At 38.3% G+C, this 27,842-nt stretch overlaps 3 protein-coding genes across 3 annotated transcripts in view; 1 reads left to right on the top strand and 2 right to left on the bottom strand.

The window, feature by feature from the left end:
- The window catches only part of LOC105922701 (C-type lectin domain family 10 member A), a 512,726-nt gene that overhangs the window by 157,866 nt on the left and 327,018 nt on the right, over positions 1-27,842 (top strand). The window lies entirely within an intron of this gene.
- On the bottom strand, positions 602-4,974 carry LOC105918931 (C-type lectin domain family 4 member G). Its single transcript, XM_036135418.1, has 6 exons — positions 4,888-4,974; positions 4,236-4,325; positions 1,970-2,203; positions 1,721-1,884; positions 1,338-1,450; positions 602-1,261 (listed from the first exon to the last, which is right to left on the bottom strand). The coding sequence occupies exons 1-6, from the start codon at positions 4,949-4,951 to the stop codon at positions 1,135-1,137; spliced, it is 792 nt and encodes a 263-aa protein (XP_035991311.1). The 5' UTR covers positions 4,952-4,974; the 3' UTR covers positions 602-1,134.
- The window catches only part of bmper (BMP binding endothelial regulator), a 45,279-nt gene continuing 30,195 nt past the window's right edge, over positions 12,759-27,842 (bottom strand). The window contains exons 5-16 of the mRNA XM_012854122.3: positions 27,482-27,572; positions 26,890-26,972; positions 26,315-26,414; positions 26,080-26,189; positions 25,243-25,377; positions 24,749-24,853; positions 20,067-20,112; positions 19,243-19,406; positions 18,803-19,004; positions 18,376-18,718; positions 17,326-17,456; positions 12,759-16,077 (exon numbers count right to left, since the gene is read on the bottom strand). Coding sequence (XP_012709576.2) covers positions 15,896-16,077; positions 17,326-17,456; positions 18,376-18,718; positions 18,803-19,004; positions 19,243-19,406; positions 20,067-20,112; positions 24,749-24,853; positions 25,243-25,377; positions 26,080-26,189; positions 26,315-26,414; positions 26,890-26,972; positions 27,482-27,572 — 1,692 coding nt within the window. The 3' untranslated portion in view covers positions 12,759-15,895. The remainder of the gene's footprint in view (positions 16,078-17,325; positions 17,457-18,375; positions 18,719-18,802; positions 19,005-19,242; positions 19,407-20,066; positions 20,113-24,748; positions 24,854-25,242; positions 25,378-26,079; positions 26,190-26,314; positions 26,415-26,889; positions 26,973-27,481; positions 27,573-27,842) is intronic.

Below are 27,842 nucleotides of genomic sequence, written 5' to 3'. Positions count from 1 at the left end.
CGATTACAGTAGTTGCGTCTCGAGCTGATAGAAGCATGAATGACTTTCTGTAATTCATTATGATTTAGCCATGGTCAGAAGACTGATGATAAAAACCAGATTTGACCACAGGGTGAAATTATTTATTGAATTTAAACTCCAAATCAAATATTACCTCTAAGTTTCAATCGTTGTACTTTAAGTTAAGAAGCATTAACTTTTATGGTTTCCTACAGTTAAAATACTATAAATTTAGTGTCTATTCCTTCTTTTTGACAGAATCAGGACTGAAAATTTAATTGTCCAATGTCTAAAGAAATTTTGTGAAGCAGAAACAAAATGTATTTTCACATTTTAGATTAAATGGATCTCCTGATAATTCTAAGCATTTTCTTATTTTTTGGGATGATCACAAACTCCACAGTGTGTCAACAACTTATTCTCAGGCTTCTGCACTTCTATTTTCTGTCTGTAGCTTTTTAAAGCTAAATGAACTCAAGACGTTGATGTGACCTGCATTAAATCAGGGAAACATGATAACATTTAGAGAGTTACTTCCAAACCCAGATCGTTTGCTTTAATATGAACAGAATTATGATCATCTTTGTGCAGTTCAGGAACAAACTCAGGCCTCCCAGATGTTTGATGAGCAATGTAACAGAAAAATGACAAGAGGAAAAGTGAAATTTTTATTCTCTATGACGTCTTTAAACAAGCAGAAGCAGCTATATATGTATACTCATGATCCTAACCATCAAAGAAAGTAAAACACAAAGTGGGCATCCTAAAATCATAATAAGTAAAGTTCACCCAAAAACTATCAGTAAAAAGTTCTGGAAACATGAAACTAAATCATGTCTATTTTTCATTAATCAGTTAATAAACTGTAAATATTGCAGCTCAGACAAATAATCAGAAAAACCTCAAAACTACAAACTATTTTCATATGAACAGCTGCTGTGTGCCACTAAAACCTTTTCTAAATGTCGGTGTCTTTAATCAGACTTCAAGTAAAAAGCTCTGCATGTGTTACAATAAATATGAGATGTATTAAAAAAGCTAAAAATCCTTTAAAAAAATTGCCACATTTTACATAAGAGATCTGTGAAGCTTTTAATTTATTTGCATTTAGGACAGTCCCAGAATATTTCATGTCTAAACAGATAAAGCCTTCTTCTCACAGATCCATCCGTTCTTTTCATCACAGCTCACTGATCTCCATTCTCTGTTCCTGAGAGAAGTTACACACTGACCATCAACAGGCTGCTGCTGTATCCAGGTTCTAAGGAAAAACATCTGTTAGATCAAGGCTGATAGATTTGTTTTCTACAAAGTTTAAGAAATAAAGTATCTCTCACTGATTGGTCAGATCACTTCCATCGATCCATCTCCATTTCCCTCCTTCAGCTCTGAGGCCAATCCAGTATCCTCTAATGATTGTATCAGTCCAACTATTTTCTTTAACAAACATCTGTGGAGAATGAGATAAAATTATGACATATTTACTTCACTTACATGATAAACAGGTTTAAGAAAAAAAACTTCTAGTTCACAAACAGTTTCAGACTTCGGTTTTGTCATTCAACTGTACATTCACAATGCACATTTGGGCAAAGATTTGTTTAAAGTAAAAACAGAAGACAAGAGAAACATTATCAATATCAGTGTTGGTCATTTTTCAGGAATGTAGCTGCAAACAAAAGAAACATTTTACATTTATATTTCACAGCTCTGTCTTTACCTTTTCTTCTTCATTACTAACAACAGTCAGATCTGAACTCTTTCCTCTGCAGTCTTCTCGTGCTTCATCCCAGGTTTTCTGATTCGGAGGTTCAGCATAATTAACTGCATAGCAGCTGGACCAAGAGTGATACCAGCCTTTCTGACAAGAACTACACTTTCTGTCTGAAACAACAGAGATCAACTAATAAACATTTGGACTGACCAACATAATTAAGGGTAATATTTTAACAAGTAGATCTGAACATACTTTTTTCTTTAGGACAGTATTCATTAACGCTCCACTGAGCTCGACTGACGTTCTGCTCATTCCAAGGTTTCTCCATAGTTTCTATTTGTTCTGTGAGGTTTTTCTTCTCTTTCTGCAGCTTCTGGATTTTATTCTTCACTTCATCAAGTTCTCTTGTCAGGTTTTGATTTTCCTCAAGCAGCAATGTTTCTTTGACTTTCAGTTGTTTCAGCTCAAACCGAGTAATAAGGTGAACTAAGAAAATGGCAAAAATAACATTAATGGTGATGATGCAGTTCTCTATTATTCATTATATCTGTCTGTTTTGACAAATAACTGAGCTGATCACCAGCTGTTCAACTGTGAGAAGACTGAAACGATCTGCAGTAAATTGTTTAATTCATATTTTATCAAGTGCTACAAGCTGCAGCTCAAACTGGCATTAAAAAAAAGAATAATTTTACAGCATGTCACAAGTAAAGCTCTGCATCTGATTTCTGTATAAAAACTCACACGAAAATATCTGCTGATGGTGTTCACAGTACAGTAACTTAATACTGTAATGAAGAGGTCTTCATTACGGGGACTGTCTTTATAAAAGTCATTTGTATTGCACTTTAAGAGTACTTTTGAACTTTAAACTTGCACTCTAGCACTTTATTTAGCACAGCACTTTGAGCATGGATTTGCACATCAATAAACATTTGCACACAAAACGTTTTAACCATTCATTGAATATTCATTGGATATTTTAATAATTAGCATGTAGCCTTTTGTTTCAGGCTCTGCACAGCCGCTCCTCATTAGAAAGTGTGGATGTCTGTGAAAAGAGAAGGATTGCTATTTAGAGCTAAAGTCTACTGGTCAGAAACTTAAGCAAATGGTGTGGCATAAAAGCTGTTCAAAGTGTGAGTATAAAGAAAGTGTTATGATTTGGTGACTCACCTCATAGACATAATATAAGAGTAGACGCGTCATTGGGCGGGTTCTGCCTATGCTGCGATGCGTCAGAGCGTCCGCCATCTTAAATGTGGCAAATCTGCAGTTACTCAGTCACTTAAACAGTATCAGAGGGACTTTAATCCCTGAATATACTTTGTATTGGTAGTATTTTTGTTTTTGTAATATTACAAGTTTATTTTTGTATCCCTTTAGCTTCATTCTCCTGCATGTATTCTCCTAAAGAATAAAAATATTTAAAATAATCTAACCTGGGCCTATTACTCAAGGAGTGAAATAATTCTGCAAACTGTGACTTTTCTGGAAATGTTCCCCGTTAATTCTCATAATATGACGTTTTTCTCATAACATTATCGCTTGTTTGTTTGTTTTTTTACTTTATTGACCTAGGACTTTCTTTTTCTCATATTATTAATTTTACCTCTTTAATACTCCCCCAAAAAGTCTGTTCCTAAAGTTTCACATGTGACACGGTTTTATGAAATAATGAAGACCACAATGTTTAGATTTAACAAATTGATCCTTATATTCATAACACATACACACACAAATTGATCCTTATATTCATATGTGTGTGTGTGTGTGTGTGTGTGTGTGTGTGTGTGTGTGTGTGTGTGTGTGTGTGTGTGTGTGTGTGTGTGTGTGTGTGTGTGTGTGTGTTCTTCTCTGTGTATTCTTCTCTGATTCACGTTCACAATAACAGAACTCAACTTTTTTCTGCCACATACAATATGGCGGTGACGTTGACGTGCGAACCTGCGCCCTATGACGCGTCTACGTATATGATGTCTGTGACTCACCTGTTTGTCTATGTCCTCTCCAGGGTGTTTGGACAAATACTTCCCCGGGGTTCCAGACACCATTTATAGGTTCCAGGAGAGACCATGGAAAACAGGGGGAACCTTTGTTTTAAGGTTCTAGGTGTATGTCTAAACTATAAAATATTTATAAAAATAGTTGTGAATGTGTATATGTATATTTTATTTTATTAAATATTGTATGTTATAGGTGCAAGCAGTAAATTGCCCTTAAACAGCTGTGGGTATTTAAGGAAGTGATTGTGTCTGTGAAGAGAGAGGTTGGTGGTTGAATGCTGCTGCCAACAAATAAATGTGTTGCTGCTTCCACATGCTTCTGCTTCTATCATCATTCCCGCTCATAAGGCTACCAAAACCGACAAATACCATCAAGCATTAACCTCACCTGACACAAAGTGTTTAACAGGAAGTTTGTTGAAATTAATTTTCCCTGACAGCTTTGTTCATATGTAACCTAAGTAACAATAAGCTGATGAATTAAACACGTCTAAATGTTAGAGGTGACTCACAATGGATATGAAGCGGGATAACGACCAGCAGAATCAGCCAATAAGCTGCTAGTAGCAGGAACAACTTTGAAAAGGAAGGAAACTTGTGACCTGATGGAAAAAAAGGAAAAGATTAAAAAGTTCAGTTTTAACTTTTCAACAAACGTCAATACTATCAGGGTCCCTGTCAGTAACTCTTAAATATTTTCTAAAGCAAAAACACTTATTTTGAATTGTCTTCTTTTCAAATTTAAAATATCACTTTTAGTTAAAGAAGTCTTATACTTAACATTATGTAACTTCATTAAACCATCTTCATATTCTACCTGGAGCAGCTCTCATGTTCTCCTCAGAACATTAACATAGTCAACTTCCTCAATTTTCTCTAAAAGACACAACAATCAAAAATGTTCCTTCAAATTGAAGTTCAGTAGAGCAGTAACTAAATTAGTTGTATGTTATATTCACTTTCTATTATCATGTGAAATATTCACAATAAGATGTAACTGCCTGCGACACACTGGCGACCTGTCCAGGGTTTTCCCCTTCTCTCACACATTGACAGCTGGAGATAGGCACCAGCAACACTCATGACCCCAACAGGGGACAAGAGTGACAGAGAATGGATGGAAGATGTAACTGAACACAAAGAAATTCTGATATTCTGTCTTACCTGCAGATGAAGAAACAGTTGGGTTATCAGATGAACCATCCAGATTTTGTGCTTTTCTTTCCATTTTGTAAAAGTTTCAACATTGACATCAGACGAAAGCTGAAGAGGAACTGTTAATGAGAAAAGACGCTGATGTCATACCCTTAAATGTGTGTTTCTGCTTCTGCTTTTTTGATGTGTCAGACAGTCAGAGATCATTAGTGTCTAAAGGAGACCATCTAAATATAAATTATTTTATGTTGAAACTTTACAAGGAAACAAACAAACAAAAGAAGTGAGAAACAGGACAATATCCAACCGAAGGGATGGGTTCAATATGGACCGTGCAGAAACTTAGATGGCTTCTTTAAAAATCAGGAAGTTGAATAAAGTGTGGTTATGATTTCCGCTCTTAACCTCTGTCACCATTGGGTTTGTCTTTCATAGAGCTGCAACTAAACATTTAGCGTTGGAGGAAATACTTTTTAGTAATTTAACAGTTTTAGTAAGATTTTCATAAAGCTAATTTGAGGAATGCATCTATCTGATTCAGAAATAACTCAGATAACTCAATGTGTTGACACTTGTTTATGACCCCTGAATATATTAGTTTCTACCACTTACATCAGATGTATGCATGAATGGATGCATCACATCACACTAAACTCTGTTTAGTGCATGGAGTCCTGCTTTATGATAAACTCACTGATCTGTACGGTGAATGTGTTAATGTTGGAAAATACAATAGATCTAAAAAGTATCTATGTCAATGATTTTCTTTCTGCATGCTAAAATACATCTTGAAGCTCATCAAAAGAATTGCAAGAGTGTGCAAAGCAGTAATCAAAGCAAAAGGTTGCTACTAGTCTGCTCCGCCTCTCTGCCTGCTCGGACGCTTTTTTCTCTGCTCCCTGCTTGCTTGCATTTTCCTGCGTTTTACTTTTTATCTCCTTTTTATCTCTTTGCCAAAACCACGGAAAGTTGGATTTAGTTATTTTTATTTATTTTCTTTTTATTTATTTTTGATTTTGATTTTGCAAAGATGCCTACCTTCACCACAGTGGACCTTGACACGCTTCTACAAAAGATCGGCGTTATAGAACAGAAGATATGCCGACTCGAACTGAATTATGATGTAAACGGCGCGTATGGAAATGAAACAACCCTGCCTGCGACTCCAAACGGGGACCACCAGCCCAGCAACTCTCTGAACAAACAGATCCCTGAGGAAAATGAGAATCCCTGGATCACTCAGGGTGCAAGACCAAAGGTTCAACGAACCCCACGCCTAGACAAAGAAAACTGGCCGAGACTACAGAGAGATGTCCCAGGACAAGTGAAACAACAGCGGACTGTTCCCACAACAAATGATAGGAGTAAACCTGCTGGAAATGCTGGAATTCCTTTACGAAACAGATTCGCTCCGCTCCAAAATGTGACCCAGGAGAATCATGACAACACTCAGAGGTACGTCAACGACTTTCGCTCTAATACATCAGAGAAAAGACATGCCACGGGGCCAAGGACCCTGATTTTATGCAGTGGGTCTGTATGTGGGATTAAACATTTCTGTAACAAGAAAAACACAGAGGTCGACTCAAACTATGGCCTGGTGTCTGATTTATTAGACATCCTTCCAAGGATCTTGAAAGAGCGTCCGACCTTGGAAAAACTCATAATACAAGCTGAAGCCCTGGGCGACGTCACCCGGATAAGAAAATCAGAAGTATTGAAAGAGGATTACATTCGTCTGTTGAACTTAGTTCATGGCAAAAATGTCAAGGTGCTTCTGAGCGGCCCTTTCCCGCCCGTGGCTTGTGGAGACGAGATTTTTTCCCGAATTCTGATGCTAAACAAATGGCTGGAAAAAACATGCAAAGAAACAACTGTAACCTTCATAGACAACTTTAACATCTTCTGGGAAAGAAGACATCTGTTCAACAGAGATGGCTTCTCTCTAAATAGGTCAGGTGCAAAACGGCTGATTTCAAACATCTTCTATTCTGTGAACCATTTGTCATCAGCTTTGTCCCAAAACAATGTACATCCAGTGCCTAAACAAAAGATAAGCCCAGTGCAGCCCGAACAAGCCAAGATAAACATGGCCAGAAAGATGACACAGAAAGAGGCTTTCTCAGAGCTACAGGAGGATTCATCCCAGATCTTAGCAGGACAAAGAGAGGACCAAGAAAATCCATCGTCACGAACACCGGTCCGGACTACACCCGCCTCGCCTTCCTCTCCACAAAGCCCAGAGGTTCCTTTTCTGGAATTTTCTCCCAACATGAACAAAGTATTTAAGATTGGCCTACAGATGACATCCTCTCCATATAGCCACAGCTCTGTGACTAAACCAGCATCTTCCAAAGGCCGCAGAGCCCCAGATCCTCCTCTACGTATCACGGAACATGCCTGTCCTCAAGACCTTCAGATTACTTCGCTGTGATACACAGCGGGCCCTCGCTGCACGTTTATCAGACAAGACAGTTTCAAGAATCAGCTTGGGTCTTTTCCCGGGAATTACGGAATATCTGTGATGATTCGTGGCAGAAAAAAGAAAAACAAAAGGATAAACAGGAACAAATACTTGAAAGTCATAAACTGTCAGATGCAACCTGCCACAGAGACATCATCAACCACCAAATCATATAAACTAGGTTTATTAAACATTAGATCTCTGTCAGGAAAATCCCTTTTAATTAATGACTTTATTATTGACAACAATCTTGATGTTATGTTTTTAACAGAAACATGGTTACATGAATCTAATGAAGAAGTAATACTGCTGGAGTCAACACCTCCAAACTACAATTTCCTTTGTGAGAGCAGACAGCAAAGGAAAGGTGGAGGAGTAGCAACATTGTTTAATGATTCACTAAAGTGTAAAAAGGTGTTTTTGGGAAAATTTGACTCTTTTGAACATTTGGCTCTCCAGGTAAAGAGCCCGGTACGAACTATGTTTCTGAATGTTTACAGGCCTCCTAAGTCCACATCAAACTTTTTTAAGGATTTTAGTGACCTCTTGTCTGTGATATGTGTTGATTATGACTGTTTAATTATTGTGGGAGACTTCAACTTTCACGTTGACAACCCTGAAGACAGAAGTGCAAAAGAACTGTGTGACACACTTAGAAACTTTGGTTTAACTCAGAATGTTAAACAGCCAACACACAAGCAGGGGCATATTTTAGACTTAATCATCACTAAAGGTCTAAACATTTCACAGGTCAATGTAACTGATGTTGCCTTATCCGATCACTTCTCCGTTACCTTTGAATGTATCATTACCAGTGACTCATTTAGCCAAAGGGACATCGTAAGAAAACGCACCTTTAAGGACAATGCCACTGAAACTTTTATTCAAGCTTACTCTGCTACTTCAACCTTGGGCTGCAACTCAGTAGATGAGCTAGTAGATAACTTTCAGTCTAAAGTCTCAGACATCATTGACTGCATTGCTCCAGTTAAAGTGAAAGTTGTTTCCGGGAAGAAAAAATCTCCTTGGAGAAATGCTCCATCAGTTAGAAGTGAAAAGAGGGAATGTCGAAAAGCTGAACGCAGGTGGAGAAAGAATACACTCCAGGTTCACTATGACATCTATAAAGAGAGACTTAACAGATATAACTTACAATTGAAAAATGCAAGAGAATCTTTCTTCTCTGAGATCATTAAGAAAAACATTAATAATGCTCGTGTCTTATTTTCCACAGTCGACAGGTTAACAAATCCTCCTGTGTCCGTGGCTTCAGAACTCCACTCCACCAGGGCCTGCAATGAATTTGCTAACTTCTTTACTGAGAAAATCCTAAAAATTAGAGGATCAGTTTGTACTTCCACACCAGCTCCAGAACCAAAGCCGTACTCAGCTGGAACTTATCCTGACAAAATGTCCCAATTCAGCCAAATAAACTACAAAAGCTTAGAGCAGATCATTCAGCAGCTAAGTTCCTCTTCATGCTGTCTTGATGTTCTACCCACAGCTTTCTTTAAAAAAGTTTTACCTGTCATAGCGTCTGATTTGACTCAGATAATAAACACGTCCCTCCTGTCAGGTGTTTTCCCCCAGTCCCTAAAAACAGCAATTATCAAACCACTGCTGAAAAAGAATAATTTAGACAAACTTCTACTCCAGAACTACAGGCCCATCTCAAACCTCCCCTTTATCAGTAAGATTATTGAAAAAGCTGTGTTTCAACAATTAAACACCTTCTTAACAACGACCAGCCGATTTGACGTTTTCCAGTCAGGTTTCCGTGCTCACCACAGTACAGAGACCGCCCTGATCAAGGTGTTTAATGACATCCATATAAATACAGACTGTGGAAGAACCACCATGCTGGTTCTATTGGACCTTAGTGCAGCATTTGATACTGTCGATCACTCCATTCTGTTAGAACGCCTGGAGAACTGGGTCGGCCTCTCTGGTACAGCACTCAACTGGTTTAAATCCTACTTAAAGGACAGGGAATTTTTTGTATCAGTAGGTAACTTTACATCAGAGATGACAAAAATCCCATTTGGGGTTCCCCAAGGGTCCATTCTGGGTCCCCTCCTATTCAATATCTACATGCTCCCTCTAGCCCAGATAATAAAAAATAACAACATCAGCTACCATAACTATGCAGACGACACACAGCTCTACATCACCATGTCACCAGGTGACTATGAACCAATTCAGGCACTGAGTAAATGCCTAGAAGAAATCAATACGTGGATGTGCCAAAATTTTCTCCAATTGAATAAAAACAAAACTGAAGTAATAATATTTGGACCAATAGAGGAAAGATCAAAAGTTAGCACACAGCTTCAGTCGCTTCAGCTAAAAACCACAAATCAGGCCCGAAACCTGGGTGTAGTGATGGACTCAGACCTGAACCTTCAAAAGCATCTAAAGACAGTTACAAGGTCGGCTTTCTATCACCTGAGGAACATTTCTAGGATTAAAGGACTGATGTCTCAGCAGGATCTAGAAAAACTAATCCATGCGTTTATTTTTAGTCGAATTGATTACTGCAACGGTGTTTTCACAGGTCTGCCTAAAAAGTGGATCAGACAGCTGCAGCTGATCCAGAACGCTGCTGCCCGCGTCCTCACTAAGACTAAGAAAGTAGAGCACATCACCCCAGTTCTAAAGTCCTTACACTGGCTCCCTGTATCTCAGAGAATAGACTTTAAAATACTTCTGTTAGTCTATAAATCCTTAAATGGCTTAGCTCCTAAATACATCACAGACTTGTTATCAGCGTATAAACCATCCAGACCACTCAGGTCTTCTGACTCCAGCCTGCTCTGCATACCTAGAACCAGAACCAAACATGGAGAAGCAGCATTTAGTTCCTATGCTCCAATTATCTGGAACAAACTTCCAGAAAACTGTAAAAGTGCGGAAAGCCTGAGTTCTTTTAAATCAAGATTAAAAACACATTTGTTTAAAATTGCCTTCAACTGTCCTAGTTAACTGAATCACCACTTTTTTGTTCTATTTTCTATCTATATTTTATTCCTACTTGCTCTTATTCTGTTTTATTTTGCTATGTTTTAATCATGTAAAGCACTTTGCATTGTCTTTGTACTGAATTGTGCTATATAAATAAATTTGCCTTGCCTTGCCTTGCCTTACTTTGAAGAACCTAGAATATAAGACATATTTTCAGTTGTTTCACACTTTTTTGTTAAGTACATAATTCCACATGGGTTAATTCATAGTTTTGATGCCTTCAGTTTGAATCTACAATGTTCATAGTCATGAAAATAAAGAAAACTCTTTGAATGAGAAGGTGTGTCCAAACTTTTGGTCTGTACTATATATATATATATATATATATATATATATATATATATATATATATATATATATATATATATATATATATATATATTATCAATAACTTTTTTTAGATGGATGGGTGTCATGGATGCCAAATGCTTGCAAAAAAGATGAATGTACATAGCAGGTATTTCAATAAGTTACACCATCCCATCATTCATCGCGTATGCTGATTATAGATGGACCATACCTGATTAAACTGTATTTTTATATTTCACATTTTGCTTTACAGCCACGTCCTTTTTGTGTCTGTCGGGATGCACCTAGACACATAATCAATTCGCGCAAACCTCTTAACCCCCCCACCCCCCACCCCTTTTATTGGATGTTGAATGAGTGTAGAGTGAGAATAGAGCTGTTCTGAAACCAAAAACGCTGAGCATGACAGAGTGGGGTAGAGTAGTTGCTTTCTACTCTACTCGGGGCCCAGGTTCTTCCAAAAAAGGACACGCCTTTCTTTGCAACACTTCCTTCTGCAGGTTTCAGCTGAAAAGTAGCACATACACAGGGTTAGTCCAACAAACCCTTCGACCTAGCAGAGTTGGTTCACAGAGTAATTGGTCGTCATAATTTGACTCAGGGGAACGGCTTCCTAGTTTTCTGAAACCAAAAACCCAGGGTATGCAGGAATTTACCCCAGAACTTACTGTGGATTTCCACTAACCCCGCCTTGTAAAATGGGTCTGTGAAGTCCATGACCTTAACCACATAGATACAGTATGCAAGCTGGCAGGGGTTACTCAGACTTCACCCGTCTTAAATCTCCCCCTAGGTATGAAAATAGGGTATAATACTGTGAGTGTACAGGACTACAGGTTGATCGAGAGTTTTACCACTCCTCCAATTAAAGTTGTCTGTTAAGGAGGATTGTTGGTGAAGTACATAGCTATAATAGATACATAGAGCATAACTATCAACTATAAATAAGCTATAATGCTCTTGGCTTTGCTTTAATCATAAGAAAATTACCTTAAGGCTCATGTAATTACCATCATAACTTATTCCTAATAAAGGTTTTGTCCCATTTTATTGTTTATGGGCAGGTGTTAAAGCATAGATGAACTGAAGAAGCTGCAGTTGTTACACTTTTCTGTCTTTAATTTACGTAGTTGAACATTTTGTCAGCTAATGTGCTTAAACCGACATTAGGATAATAGAGAGGAACATTATACAGTTTTTTTCAGATGCAATCACTAAATTATATGTAATATAAATATATATTATTAATATAATTATATATATTATCAGTAATACATAATGTTTTCTATGTGTTAAATTTATAATTTTGCTGGATTGTCTCATTGTTGGGAATAAATAATTCATTAATTCACTCCATTACAGCAAAGATATTTATGCCACATGGATTTGTTTTGATCTGATGACTGTAGAATTATGAAAAATTACTGAGTGCTTCTGTCCCCTTTCCCAAGAAAACACAAAGTTTTAGTATATGAAAGTTATTTGGAATTACTGTGTGTTTTTGACCATAGTTTTTGAATGTGCAATTTAAAAAGGACATCCACTTTTTGTCTAGGAGTGCAGAAAGGTTCAGTGTAATCTGTCCAGGTCCAGCGCAGATATCTTTATATTCTGTTTTTATATTATGTTTTTCAAGCGGTGAAAGCAGTGGAACCATGAATTCTGCCCTCTAGTGGCAAATGCTGTGAACTGAAGCTTAAACACACGTGGGTTATGTAGCAGGACGATTATCTGAAGCACATCAGCAAGTCTGACTCTGAAACACTCAAAGAACAAAAACAAAAAAGGTTTTGGAGTGGTCTTCTCATAGTATGGGCTTAAATATGATAGCGATACTGTTGTATGACATTAAACAGGCATTTTATGTTCAAATGCTCTACAATGTGGCCAAATCAAAATTATTCTTCAAAGAAGGAACTAAAATTCTTCCACAGAAATGTAGTCTTATTTCCAGTTATCACAAATGATTGAGGTCAGTTATTGCCCCCAAAGGTGGCACACTGAGTCATTAAGCTTAGAAAGAAACTACTTTTACGCATAGTGCCAAGTTGATTGAATTGATTTTACTTAATAAATTTGACCATCATTTGAAAATTACCGCTTGTGTTTATTTCAGGGTTAATTTCTATACCGATAGTGAAAAATATTTGATCTGAGCCATTTAAGTGTGACAAAAAAAATAAAACATAAATGCTTATTTGTAAAGGTGAAAATACCTTTTTTGCAGCACTGTACTGTATGTAAAACATTGGTATTCAAGAATTGATTTGTAGTGTAATGAATAAAAAAATAAAAAGCCCATAGAATGAATAATTAAATACATTTCTATAAATAAAAACTACATTGTTAAGAATAATTTCAATATTCTGTTAGGTTTATATACTCTGTCGAGGAAAAAAAAAAAAAAACACTTTGAAAACACATGATGATCCCAATTGGGGAGCAAGGTTGGGCGGATCCTGCTGGATATCTATCTTGATATAGAATAGATAATGTGTTAAGAACAAAAGGATGTTACATCATTTGATAAAAATAAAAACTATCAGGGTACAGAGAGCATAATTCAACATCAAAGAGATAGTAAAACTGAAAACTGATGCTACAGTTTAGTACAATTTGCTGAAATGTTTTTGCAACAACTCAAAATGGTTCAGTTTGTTTAGCCCCGATGTGCTTGTATGCATGCCAGACCATGTCGAGGCTCCTCATGAGATGATGAATGATGTTCTGGGGTGTCTCCTCCCAGGTCCTTACCAGCGCATCACTGAGCTACTAGACAGTCTGGTGCTGTATGGACCTAAACAGGATGTCCCAGAGGAGTTCTGTTGGATTTAGGTCAGGGAAGCATGGAGGCCAGTCACTGGTATCAATACCTTCATATTCCAGGAACTGCCTGCATACTCTTGCCTAAAGAGGCCAAGCATTATCATGCACCAGGAGGAACCCAGGACCCACTGCACTGGTTCATCCAAGTAACTAATGACAGTCAGGGTTCCATCATTTATCCTGTGCAGGTCTGTACGTCCCTCCATGGATATGCCTCCAAAGACCAATTGGCAGAATAGCGTTCACCAGAACTTCTCCAGGCCCTTTCATGATTCACATGAGCTCAGAGTGAATCTGCTGTCAATATAAAAAAAAAGAACATGGCACCAGAGCCAAACCTGTAAATTCTGGTGTTGTCTGGCAAATAACAGTCGGGCTCCACATGGCTGGATGGTGAGCACAGGGCCTACTAGAGGATGTCGGGTCCTCAGGCCTCTCTTGTGAAGTCTGTTTCTGATGGTTTGGTCAGAGACATTCATGCCAGTGGCCTGCTGGAGGTCCCTTTGTGTGGGTCTAGCAGTGCGCTTCCCGTTCCTCCTTGCATAAAGGAGCAGATGCCGGCCCTGCTGATGGGTGAAGAACATCCGATGCCCTTGTCTAGTTCTAACTATCTCCTGGGATCTCCTACATGCTCTTCTGGCAGTGCTGGGAGAGAGAGCAAACCTTCAGGCAACAGTTCTTATTCATGTAACAGCCTGCTGGAGGTGCACTGCCTGTGCAGCCTCTATAGGACCCAGGTATCAACTCATGCTACCAGTAGTGACTCTGACCCTTGACAAAAGAAAAACTACTGACAAACAGTCAACAAAAATAACTCAGCAGGGAAAAAATGTCTGTGACCTCCACCAGCAGAACCATTCCTGTTTGGGGGGGAAGTCTCATTGTTGCACCTTTAGTGAACCGGTTGTTAATTTAATTAAAACCAAAACAGCCGACACTGATTAACATCCTTTCTACTATTGACCTGACCAGATCGTCACTCCAGATGTTTAAATGACTTGATATTATACTCTGACTAAAGTGTTCATTTATGTTTTTGAGTAGTGTATGAAGTTAAGAAAATACAATTTATTTAATCTTTTTTCTCTTTCTATATTGCTTTTTTTCCTATTTCTATATTTGTCACAGAAGCAGCAGTCAAAACAAAAATACAGAAATAAATCTATCTTTAAACATCAACATAAAAGATTAGATTATTACAAAAATATTTAAAAATACCAATAACATTTTGCACCTTTTCAAGCCTCTAATTTGTTCATAACTACCTCCACATTTCTTTATTTAGGTTCAAATACATTTTAACAGAATTATTTACTTATTTTTGACTGTCATTTCATTGAATGTTGTAAACTGTAAATTATTGTTTAGTACCATGTATAATTCCAGTTTCACTTTTTCTAGAAGAAACGTTTCTTATAACATTTTACTATTATTCCAATTCCCTCCTGATTAAAGACAATGTTATACCAAAATATAAATATTAATTTAACATTTTAAAGAGTTGAGACAGCAGTCAAAAATTAACTTTTGAAAAAAAAAAGAGATATATTGCTGGTCTTAAATAGTTTTCGTCAAGTGAAACATATATTTACATGAACACCTTCAGTTTTTATACTATCCACAACAAACTGTACATGGAGCTTTAATACAATACAGTACTTATTCCCTGCGATGGTGCAATAACTGAGTCACATTTGGGCATTTCTCTTCAAACAGTAACACAAAAGTACACAACAAATACATAAATAGCTTTTTGTTTCCCTTTGAATCAAATAAAAAAAACTATTTGATTTCTTGATTCTGGCTCTTGCTACAACATGTCAATGAAGGATATATAAATTAACATCAACAACAACAATATTAATATTAGCAAAATTAATATAAAAGATGTTTTGTCTCATATATGAATCTGGTAAATTTACAGTTTGCACTGATGGAAAAGAGATCAGCCGGCCAGTTTGGTATGATGCATCGGATAGTTTCTCATTAATGCACAAATCCAAAATCCGAGCGTCTCCAGTTTGAGTCTTTGCAAGAAGGCGCCTGGTTGGCTCTGAAACGAGTCCCCTGGCCCAAGAAGTCTCTCGAAGGCCCAAAGCCACAAGCTGAACGGTCTTCAGATGTGTGAGGTGTAAAATCCCCAAGATGGTGCCCTGAGTTTTCTCTTGAGTTTGAGTTTTTCCTCAAAATATTTCACAGCACTTGGCATCAGAAAAGGCACAAGAACATCTGAGACTGAATGTTGCGTGTCACTGTGACAACATTATGGACCCTGAGTACCATGGTGCATTTGACTGGTGGACTGTAACCCATTAGCGTCTTGGGTAGTTTGGCCCTCTAGTCTACAGAAGAGTGTCCGTGAAGTAGCCCCTCTCCCTCAGTCAGAGGTAACAGGGGTCACCGTCCAGGGCAGGACGTGGGTTTGATGCAGCGTCCCTGGAACAGCACCAGGTTGGCAGGGCAGTGGCAGCCAGCTATGCAGGGTTTATGACACGGTCCAATCTCATTCCAGTTGTCGCAGGTTTTAATACATCCCGGGCCACAGGTGTCGTAGACTGCATCATGTTTACATTGGGTGGCTGATAGAAACAAGAGAAAGTAGAAGAAAAGAAAATATTAGGACTTAAACCATGACCAGAACTGTCAAACCTCTGGATTTATGCGTGTCCACCTACTTGGCATCATGCATTCCTATTTATTTTTTAAACACCAGCGTTTAACATGTTTTGCACATTGGACATTACTTAAATGACAGATTATACAGAACATAAACCAAACTGATAAACTCAATTTTGCTAGTGAAGCCACATAGCTAAAAACCTCCAGGTATTCATACCCGTGGCAGATGTGGGTTTAAAGTAATCTTTTAACTCAACATGTTTCCTCTGACTGGAAGTAGTATTAACATTTGAATTGGTCCAGCAACAGTCCTGACTGTGCAATGAGAAAAAGATGAGGGGGATGGTTAGGAGGCCTTCTTTCCTCACAGACTCGGGAGCTCATCACCAAAGAAAAATCTTTAAAATATCAGTGGTAACATGGAAAATGTTTGTCAGTTTGTCAATAAGAAGGTCTTGAATGTTGCAGTCCTGATAAAGCTTTTCAACTATTTATTTATAAGGTTAAAGATAAATTAAATATGATTTTTTTAAAATTAATATAAGTTACACAAGAGACATTTTTTCACATGACACTACTTGTATATTACTATCTATTGAGATATTTATTTTTCATTTCGCTTTAGAAATAAAGTTCTTAATGGTTGGTTCAACAAAATTATTTCAAAACAAAATCGGTCGAGTTCATCATGTGGTGGACAGATTGTGCTGACTTTGCAGCTGAATGTTGAGAAGATAAATATAGCTAATAAATGCTGCCAGGGTTTCAAATTACCAGCATTGTTGTTTGTTTATTGTTAATTTTTAATGAACAAGAAAATCCTTTATTCCGGTAACTGATAAATCTTTTTATTTGATGCTCCCCAAATGAAAACAGTCACCGTTCCCTCTGACTGGTCATCATTTCTTGCCAATTTCCACAGCAGTGGTGAAACACAGTTCATGCATTTTAATCAAACTTTGTATTTTAAACACATTGAGGTTATATATCCAGAGGTAGATCAGCTTTTCTGTAGATCAGCTAAGAAAGAAAAGTCTTTAACAACACATTCTACATTTAAGGAGCGATGAAAGTAACTCCCTTTGAGGATCCCTCTAACAGAAAGGATAGTAATTAGATCTTTTAGTGTTGCAGCTCAAATAATCTCTATGAACTGGCATTTTGTTTCTTCTCTTAGTAGTCTATGAGTAATGATCAAAAACACTAACCCATGCAGACGTTGTCAGGCTTCCACAGGACAGGCACTCCTTCCCTCTCACAGGCTCGGCTGTAGGCGATGAAAGACTCACAGTAGCAGTTTTTATGGACTGGACACTCACACATGTCTGTCACACATGACCTGGAAAGAGTAGAATATGGTTTAGTGTAGACCAGCTTTACACAACGGGGAAGTTTTTCCTCACTTTCATCATCTGAACATTAAATCAGAATTTGGTCTCATCTTCTTAAACCCAACCAAGATTCTTGCATCTTCAAACAATGTGGGGAAACCCGGATGATTATGTCATTAGTTTGATAAGTGGATTCACAATATTTTAAGACAAATCTCTAGCGCACTGATTTCCTGAAATCAGAATAGAAAGAAAAGAAAGAGAGTTGGCAACCTCCACAACTCTGGTTTATCCCTGGATACAATTTCCAGATGCCTGAAGATGCCAGAATCATCTGTTCAAGCAGTTATACGTAAATATAAACGCTGTGGGAAAGTCCAGCCTTCATACCAGTCAGGAAGAAGATGTGTCCCAGGGATATTTTTGTCATTACTGTGCATATCAACCCAAAGACAAACGCAAACAACTTTCCAAAAGTTGGTGGCTAAAGCTGGTGAGAGTGTCTCACATGGGTTAACCTTTTGGAAATGTGTACGGTGTTCTGATGAAACTAAAATGTACTTTTCTGGCCATAATGATCATTGTTACATTTGGGGGAAAATGTGGAAGGCTGCAAGCCTGGGAACATCATACAAACTGAAGTCTTGGCCACATGATGTTGTGAGCATGTTTAGCTACAGGACGGATTGGTGCACTTCACGAAATAGACGGCATCATGAGTAAAGAACATTTTGTGGAAATATTGGAGCAACTTTTCTAGACATTGGCCAGGAAGTCAAAGCTGGGGCACGGAGAGTTCTACCAAACAGACAATAATCCCATTAATAGACCGAACCAGTTTTAAGGTAGACAAAAAAGTTAATTTCAATCTAAAAACAAACAAAAAACAAGTAAATTTTTAACACCACACATGAGCCTTGGTCCCACCTGTAGAAAGGGCCAAAATCTACCACACGGTGGCACTTCTGAAACTCCCACGACTTTATCTTCTGGCATTCTCTGTGGGCCCGGAGCTTGACCTTGACAGTGCCGGGGCACAGGTGAGACGTCGACCTGCGAGGTGGATGCTGCTGGGAGCAAACATCGTTTCCATCGACTCTCCACGACTCTGCAAACTCGTCCACATCGAACTTTAACAGGCCGTCGCCCCCGATGGTGTCGTCACGCTTCTGACCGTTGTAGTTCCCACAGAGCCCGCAGAGGCGACCACGCAGGTGTGGAGCAGCAACGACCTCTACAAAACTGTCGCCATCCCAGGTGATTTCCAGACCTGTAAAGAAAAGTGTGGGAGTTAAAGCTTAGGGAGTGTGGAGAAAAAACAAGCAAGGGTTACTGAGTCTTAATGTGTCCCGACCTGCAATGGTGGTGAGTTTGAGCAGGTATCCATCCAGGTCAATGTGCACCCCAGGGCCGTGGTACGGCAGGGCAATGCGAGTACCGTTCCTTCGCACCGTGAGGTGCTGATGCAGACTGAGACTCAAAGCTCCAAGTCGAACTTCAACAAACTGGGTCCAGGAGAACGAGCGGGTCCGCCGAGCATCGTTCTTCACCAATACCTGAAATTAAGAACAAACTTGAGCAACAGCTAATTATGAAAGAAATATAGTATATAGTTATTATACAATATAGTATACTAGGGTAAGCCTAAGTGATGCACAACTCTATTAGCTAGGTGACTTTTGAAGGATGCACTGGCTTTCATTTAGGGGTGAAAGAATAAAGGGGACTAAATACAAATTAAACTTGGATTAAGCAGATTCCCACACCCTCTATGAACCGGTTCTGTTGTCCTACCGTAAAGCTGGAGTCTGAGCTGGTGATGGTGTTTCCTGGCGATCCAGATTGGATGGCGCCACATTCCCGTGTCAGCACATACTGACAAGTTCCCTGAAAGTTAAAGGTCCTGCCATCGAAGGTGTTGTAGTGAGGGTCACCAAAGACTGTGCATACCCCAGGTTCTGTACACAAACAGGGATGGAAAGAGGGAACGCTGAAAAATATCTTGGAATGACAGAAAATTTCATGCTGTTTAAATTTGAATTGCTGTAAATAACTGCACTGGAAGACCAGCAGACCACCAAAACGTCACAAGTTTTAAAACAAATCTATACAAAAACCTGAAACCCATCTCCAAACACGTAATTTATGAGAAATACTGAAATATGCTGCTTTAATCTGCCTTGCTCGGAAGTGAAACCAACATCTGTGGTGAGGTAAATGTCTGCCTTACCCAAATAAAACAAAATTTTATTCTATGTCCATATGAGGTTTAGAGGGTATTTATATTACTGAAATAGACCATGCTGGGGGATTTCTGCTAAAGTAAAATGACCTGAGGACAAACCACAGTCTGGACTGCAGCACATGAGGAATATTTAACCAAAGTGCCAAGGCTTGCTTTCAGAAGTAAAGATTTCAACTTTGAATATGAATTAAATATATTATTTGTTTATTCAAAGTGTTTTACATTAGCAATGAAACACAAACGTCATCTGAAAAAAGCATTAAATAGTTTAGCTTTAGTGTGTTTTGAATATTTGTACACTTATGCGCCATAGACATAAAACATTTTCAGGATAAGAAAGAGATTATCAGACACTCTTGTGAACTGGACTTACTTTCAGTGCAAACTGGACAGCAGCCGGTTCTGTTCAGGATCTTGTTCTGTAAGGAACAAAGTGGAGGCATTCAACATTAGAGGAACCTCATTCATAGTTGGTAAATAATAATAAAAAAAGAGGGTAGGATGTCTGACAAGGTGATGAAATGAACAACAGCTCAATGAATGGGAGGAGCAGGGCGAACAGATGTTTCAGTTATCGGGTTGCTGAATGAAAATCAGAACCATTCAAGGAAACGTTTGGTGCATCGCATTGAATACAATGATTCACTGTTATCAGTACAAAAGATTGTCTTATTTTAGATTTTAATTAACTTAATTCCTTTCAGAAAAGCTGACACAGCTACATGTGAAAAGTTAAAAATGATCTATTGAGTAAAATCTTAGGATGGAAATTTATATTTATGAAACATAGATTGTGTTTTACTAAATATTTGTTTTTTGGTAACTTCTAAAATGAATTGCTCATAGAACTGGACAATATAAGAAACAAAGAATATTGATAAAATAGAAATCATATTGATCGATATTGATAATTATCAGCAAATTCAAAACATATATTTTAAGTGCAACTCTGACCATTTTATGGTTAGTGACCTATTTTTAGATACAGAACACACAAAGGCTGAATTCAAACTCAATCCTTTATTCAACCGACTTTTTACCAAAACTGCAAGTTTCAAAAAAAAGAATGCATGCTCTTTGAAGTCTTTAAAGGGGGCGGAGCTTGGTTACCGGGCGTTCATGGGTCTGCGTTGTGATTGGTTGGGAGGATGTAATGTGTTATATTACCCTACACGGCTAGGACGCAAAAGGAAAACTGTTCTTCTATTGAACTTTTTATTGACCCTTTTTATCGATATACGTCTATCGATCAATATATATTGTTATTGAATTATCGTCCAGCCCTAGTTGCTCATACTCTAACTAAAACAATACATTCTCAGAAAAATACTGGGCAAAAGTCTGGTTGCCTCCGATTTAAGCTGTTGAGCTGTTTGCTGTTGCCTTGACCTGGATAACTGCAAATATTCACAGGGATACTTTAACTAGTTTAAAGGACATAAATGCTGAGAAATGGTTCAGGTTTCAATTAGTTTATTGTTATATCAGGACCCCCACAGAGGTAAGGAAACTTTGTCTGTGTAACAGGACCCCGTGGCTGTGTGTGTGTCTCCAGTACGTTTCCACCTCCATCAGGAGAGCAGATCAGAGGAATCTTTTACACGCTGAGTTTTTTGTTGCCTGAGGGAAGCCCTTCATTTGCACCTCCTTCTAACCGAGCAGGACTGATGTAATGTTTTTTCTAAACCTTAATTCTGAAACCCAAACAGTAACCCGGTTTTTAACCTTAACTATCCTTTGAAAGTCTGGACAGACCAACACTAAAGTACTTTTCCTCCCCTGTCTTTTTCACGCGCACGCCGCTCGTCTGTCATCGCTCGCAGACGTTCTCTGTACTCCCGACATGCGCTGCGGCTCTAACCTCCACACAAAGGCCACTCTCAGTCTTTGAAGAGTGCACACACACACACCCAGAGGAACACACGCTGCCTTTCAAAGCGCACACACACACTGACAGAGATTAGTTTTCAAGGGCCTAAATATAGGGAACCTCTTCTCTGCTGTCACTCAAACGTAATACAGACAAAAGGCTGTTTGGAGACACGCTGTCTCCGAAGGGGACCCAGACACTCCGCTGACCTGCTGCTGACCGCAGGAGGACGGCATGGGAGAGATTGTGTGTGTCCATGTAAGCTTAGAGAGGGTGTTGTGGACTGTGGTGACCTCTGCGTCAGCGAGGAGTCACAGTTGTGACCACCAAGGACAGCTGTAAGCTACCAGACTGCCACAAATTCATAAAAAAGTCATTATTTTGCTCAGTGGTTCTCTCGGTTCCAGCTCTTTTAGGAAAGACATACTTCCGACTTGTCTTTAAAGTTCAGATTCGTGGTAGAACAATAAGAGGTTAACATGAATCTCATCAAATATGCGGCAGCAGTACTGTATCAGATTTCATCGCTTGACATCAGCTTTAAGATTGTAAATCAATTTTCTGTGAGTCAAGCCTTCAGTAGCTCAATGACACCCAGTGATGGCGGCTCCGGGAAAACTCCTAATCTGACCTTCATTCATGTTGAAGCACATAAAGGCAGTGACAGCTCTAGAAGTTGTAAAAACCAATGTGCAGAGAAAAAAAAAACTTTAAATGCAGCAAATGTCTTTAAAAATCCTCTTAAATATTTTAGATATCATCCTCATAGCAGCTTCTCCCCTGTTGTGACGCACCGTATTCTGTTTTGGAGATGCACCGAGGGATTGGCTCGTGACTGGAATTGGATGATTTCCAATGGAAACTTGAAAAAAAAAAACTTTTCTGAATAATGAACAACGCTCCATACCTTCGCACTGAAAGGTCACATTAATGCACTGGTCATGTTGTCCCTTCAACGTTGCGCACCTTTGAAGTTTTGTGTCGTTCACTGCGGGACATTTTCTACTCATCATGTATGAATTCACACCCGTGTTGACAGCCAAAGTAAAGCTGTGATCTTTCAATAAAAGTGGATCAAATTACATGTGAGATTTTAGCATTTTACCCACTGTGTCTGTAATTCATAGAAATACTTAAATAGAAGAAAAAAAATAAGCCTGTAGGCAATGGTTTAAATACATGGGTAAAAATGGTTTGTTTGGAGATATGAAACAAAATAAGGAAAGCAACGAGGTGAATGGACCCAGAACCATCGACAGCCCTTCTCAGTGTAGAAGCTGTTATTACTGGGGAAGACTTAAAGTTTGCAGGTTTCTGTATCAGTGAGATGTTTGTTAATCAGAGCAAAACACAGCAAGATGCTATATAACAGGAAACTCTTTTTTGCAGTCACATGTCTGCCATTCATTCAGGCTGCCTCAACTTCGTCAGGTTCTGGTCATTTCACCAGTTTTGGTAATATTTGATAGAAATGCCAAACTGAGGCGAACTGACCTGGAGCCAGTTTAAGCAGATACCAGAATAATAATGTTTTGTTTTTTTTCTGTTTTATCCTTTTGAGTTTTCAACCCCTGTCTATTGTGGAACATGTTGCATTTGTAAACGATGGCTGCATTTGGTACACCCTGTGACTGCTGTTCATCATTATGAATGTTGATTGTGCTAACGCAAGCTGGCAAAGAGGGATTAAATTGTAATGATTGATGTATGATTTGATTGACTTGACTGTAAAATGCCTTGAGTTTGACATCTGTTGTAAATTGGCGCTATATAAATAAACTGATTTGATTTTAATTTGAAATTCTCCACTCCACATAATTTGATCTGCATCTGATATGACTAACTAAAGAGCGCTTATGACAAGGAATCTAGACAGAAACACTTTAAACCCTGTATTTTATATTTGTCAAAGAGAAATCTAAGCTAGATTAAATTAATTGGTTGAAGCCTTACAAGAACAAGAGATTGAAAATAAGACCACAATGTGTGATTGGTGCATATGTACATTTTTTGTCTTAAATATCTCAATAGAAACACTAAATAGTAAGTTAATTGATCAATCAAGCTCGGTTTTTTTAAGCATTTTAGCAATTACCTAAATTTTTTGTGTGTATTAGATAATTTCTGTGCAGAATCCTGTCTTTTCAGGCTTTGAGAAAGATTGAAGAGGTTTATTTTTGTTTATTTGTGATTCAGAACATGATGTGTAAATAGTAAATAAATGATCATAAAATGAAAGTAACAGGTTTTTTTAACTACTCACAGTCCTTTCTTACTCTGCACCATCACAAACACCGGTAATTTGCAGGTGGACGGGCCATAATTTGTTGAGTATATTTAAAAAAAAAATATATATAAATATAACTTCAATCTGGTGTCTTCATGAATACAATAAATTCTGTCAAAATGTCTGATAAAAAATACAGAAATAATTCCAAAATCCTGTTGTCTGAAACAAACCTCATACAAAATTATTAAAATAAATCTGGCATTACAAATGCTGTTCATTGTAGAGAAATTACAAAGACCACCAACATCATTGCACAGTCTCCTGCTGTGACCGCGAGCAACAGGTGAGGGTTTGCTGTAACCACTGGAAGCGTGTGAACTTGGGCTAACACTGACACCAGCTCTGACTGCACGGCCGGCACCGGTTGGCGGTATGTGAGGAATCCACTCCATCACCCGCCGACCGACAGATGACTTCGGAGCGGCCTCTATGACAGGTGAACACAGCGCAAACCTTTTTCCTGCAAGCAGTTTTAAACTCCTTGTGTTGCTGCTATTTAGAAGGTGTAGAAGATTACCAACATTTTCATGAACTACGGTTAATATCAAATATGGAAAAGAGAGATGTGCAAGCTCAGGGAATCTAAAGTCTTATGATTTTATCCAATTAATGTCATTTTCACCCTAATCACCTGGCAATTCTTACATTTAAAGCAACAGTTTGTAAAATTATGTTCTTAGAATATTGTTAGCTTTTTATTAAAAGATGAGGGCAGGCACGTTTTTTTTTTTTTTTGATCAGAGTAAATAGTTTTGGTAAAGATACGTGTCAACATTTTGAAGCATATTTGCATCTGAAAATGACAGGAAGTCATGGATCATATACTGTACACCATCCAACAAACGCAACATTCACATGTAGATGCTACGAGTAGAAGTAAGCCTCTGTCACTCACCGAGGGACAGCTGGTGATCGGCACGCACTGTTTGGGCCGACACTCCACGGTGCCTCTAACACAGGCACAAAGCGTGCAGTTCACTGAAGACCACATGTCCCCCTCCTGCAGACACAACAGGGTCACAACATTAGCGACAAATACAATAAATCTACACTTTATATTCCTGCAGCATGTCACAAACCCTACATCTGCATTCTTCTTCTTCTTTATGTTTTGGTTTATAGCTTTGTCTATGACAATGTCACAACTAATAACATGTATATTAGCCTCTCCGTTAACAATAATTTCCGTTGCTGCAGCTTGGATAGGTCTTGTTTAGCTTAGATGCTATATGGATAAGCAACCATAAGGGCCGTTCTCTCGCCAATCATCATCACATTCATCATTCTGCCACTCGTTTATTAATCTACTCATCCTATCTATCCAGCCATTGTCCATTTATTAATCTACATCAGACAATCTATTGATAATCCATTTATTCTTGTCCTCACCCTGTAGATTTTGTTCCGCACCCTGCAGTACTTCACCTCCTCCACCTTCACATAAGACAGACACTCGTCACAGCACTGACCGCCCTGGCAGCTGCCCGGACGTGAGCACCGCTTTTTGCACATCACGGTTGAATCCTTAAGGACAAGAAACAGAAACTTCCTGCATTAGGGTTAATCATGGCTGAATCCAGACATGTACCCTCAAACCATTTGTCCATACTATCTGACATTAAACCAGACTTAACCTGTGCAGCCAGATAGGATCCCCAAAACTATTTATATTTGGTAAAGGTCAGAATAATGACAGATTGGACACTCTTATATTATTCATAATTGCATTAAATGAGCATGGCACCTTCAGATGTCTGGAAAGGATGAACTCACTATATCTGAGCCAATTTCTTTGTATTTCTCATTGTTTCAGACAAGTAGGCAGGGTGTTTGAGGTGTTGCCTTAAAATACGTCCACACATACCTTCATTTAACTTGAATATTATCAATTAACCTATCAGAGGCTTACAAAACCATAAGGTCATTGTCTGAGCTCTCTGAAATTGTTTAAAGGCATACAAATCTTAGTGTTTGTGGGTTTGAAGAAAGTAATGAAATATCCAATGAATCCAAATGAAATTATTTTGTCTATCCTAACAGACTTAAAACCTAAATTAGGTTTAGTCTGAGTTAATGTCAGAAACTGAAAAACAAATTTGTCTTTTTGCATAGTGTATGGCTTCAGCTGTATGTAAAGGATATTCAAATATGCCATATTCTATTTCTAGAAAGGATGAGTGGAATAAGTTCCCATTTTATCAATAAAATTTATCTGCAGGGAAGTACCTTGCATGTGCAGGTGGTACAGTTGTTGAGCATAAAGGAAGTACCGTTGTCATAGACATCACTGTGGAAGAGACAACTTCCTAAAGAGAGATCATACACTCTCCTCTGACCTGGAGGGGAAACAGAATCACACACAGGAAACAATGAGTATAAAGAAGTCCCAAAAAGCTTAAAGCCTGAAGTCTTGAAGAAAATCACAGAAATTCCAGGAACATTTATTAAGCTGAGTTTTTACCTATACACCTGGGACAGCACTGTCCAGGTAGGGTGTGGCTCAGGTGAGCGGGGCATGAAAGTACAGGACACACCTCCTTCATGCAGAGAGTCCGCCCTCCCTAAAAACAGCACATCCCAATCAATCAATCAATCAATCAATCAATCAATCAATCAATCAATCAATCAATAAATAAATTTTTATTTATATCTATAGCACTATTACACACCAACATGCTTTAATATATTTACAACCGAGATAAAAAAAAACATTTGGTGTCATAAGAAGCTCTGTAACTTCGTAAATTAAACAGTGGAATCTATAACAACAGTTTGTGTATTTGGTCAAAAACCTGCAGGGTGTCCTTATTGGGTGCCATTAATACTTTAATGTGTTTATGGACCCGGCTGTGGCATTTGTTTGTCTAAGTAAAGATGCTGGGAGGAGGCAGGAACGTGGGAGGAATTAGGAAGGGAAAAAGCAATGAGGAGGATGTTGTTCCAGCCAGATATTTGTGACTCCTGGGAGACTCCAAAACTAACTAATTTGCAGGACAGATATCCTGCAGGAAAGGTAAACGTTGGATGTGTACTCACAGTGCACACGCACTTGATGCACGGTTTGCCTTCAGGGCTGAACTCTTCCTTCTCTTTATAAAGGCGACCCTCAAAGATGCAACCTGCAGCGACAGATGTTAGGCAACAGAAACATTACATTTAGATCTCTTCCAGTTTTAGTTTATGAAAGCATATATTCAAGCTCATTAGAAACTGTTGTAGGTATTTTACAAATAAGCAAAGCAATGGCAACTAAAACTTTCGTTTTTACAGTGAAAATTTACAGTGAAAATGGCACCATTGTCTAAATAATAGAACATACAAGGATAAATATATACTTGAATGTCTGACATTATGTATTAATCAAAGTTGTGAAAAAAAGTTTAAGAACACAAACTGAAATTTTAATGATTAAAAAATTGAGATAAAATAAACTTGAGTGCAGAGTAATTTTTACTGAGTAAGATTTAAAACATATTATTATTCTTTTGACATTAATTTAATTAAGTATAATTCAGACTTCTGAAAACAAATGTCACATGTTAAAATTGAGTACCCTGTAAATGAATACAGGTAAAATAAGCACTGATGAAAAGTTTTCTCAGTTTTTAACATCAGAACTGCTACTCACTGGGGCAGGTTGGGCAGCACTTCTTTGGGTGGATTTTTGGGTTCTTGCAGTGAATGACACACTGTACCTCCGCCTCTGTGATCACACCTTCCTAAACAAGAAGCAAAGTAATGATTTACATCTGAAAAATATCCTTAGACCATTATCTTTCCAGGTTTTTTACACCTGACACAGTTCACATTTTATCTAACCTTTTATCTCAATCCTGTTTTGTCCCCATCAATGATCACTGCCTGACAATTATCTCGTTATTTATTATCCATGCATGGCTCTAACCATCTCCTCTGCTTTTTCCAGCCTTCTTGAATCCCTGCCATCCACCCCTCCACCCATCTGCTACCAGCCACGATTACTATATAGC

Source organism: Fundulus heteroclitus, chromosome 3 (genome assembly GCF_011125445.2).
Source record: "Fundulus heteroclitus isolate FHET01 chromosome 3, MU-UCD_Fhet_4.1, whole genome shotgun sequence".
In the NCBI taxonomy this organism is placed as follows: domain Eukaryota; kingdom Metazoa; phylum Chordata; class Actinopteri; order Cyprinodontiformes; family Fundulidae; genus Fundulus; species Fundulus heteroclitus.
This window is presented reverse-complemented; position numbering and strand designations above follow the sequence as displayed.

Bases quoted from the DNA above. Each gene is read 5' to 3' on its own strand.
- LOC105918931 (XM_036135418.1), bottom strand. From the start codon at position 4,951: ATGGAAAGAAAAGCACAAAATCTGGATGGTTCATCTGATAACCCAACT. The intron at 4,326-4,887 runs GTAAGACAGAAT...TTTTTCCATCAG, and splicing joins AACTGTTTCTTCATCTGCAG to GTCACAAGTTTCCTTCCTTT. The intron at 2,204-4,235 runs GTGAGTCACCTC...CCATTTTCTTAG, and splicing joins TATCCCGCTTCATATCCATT to TTCACCTTATTACTCGGTTT.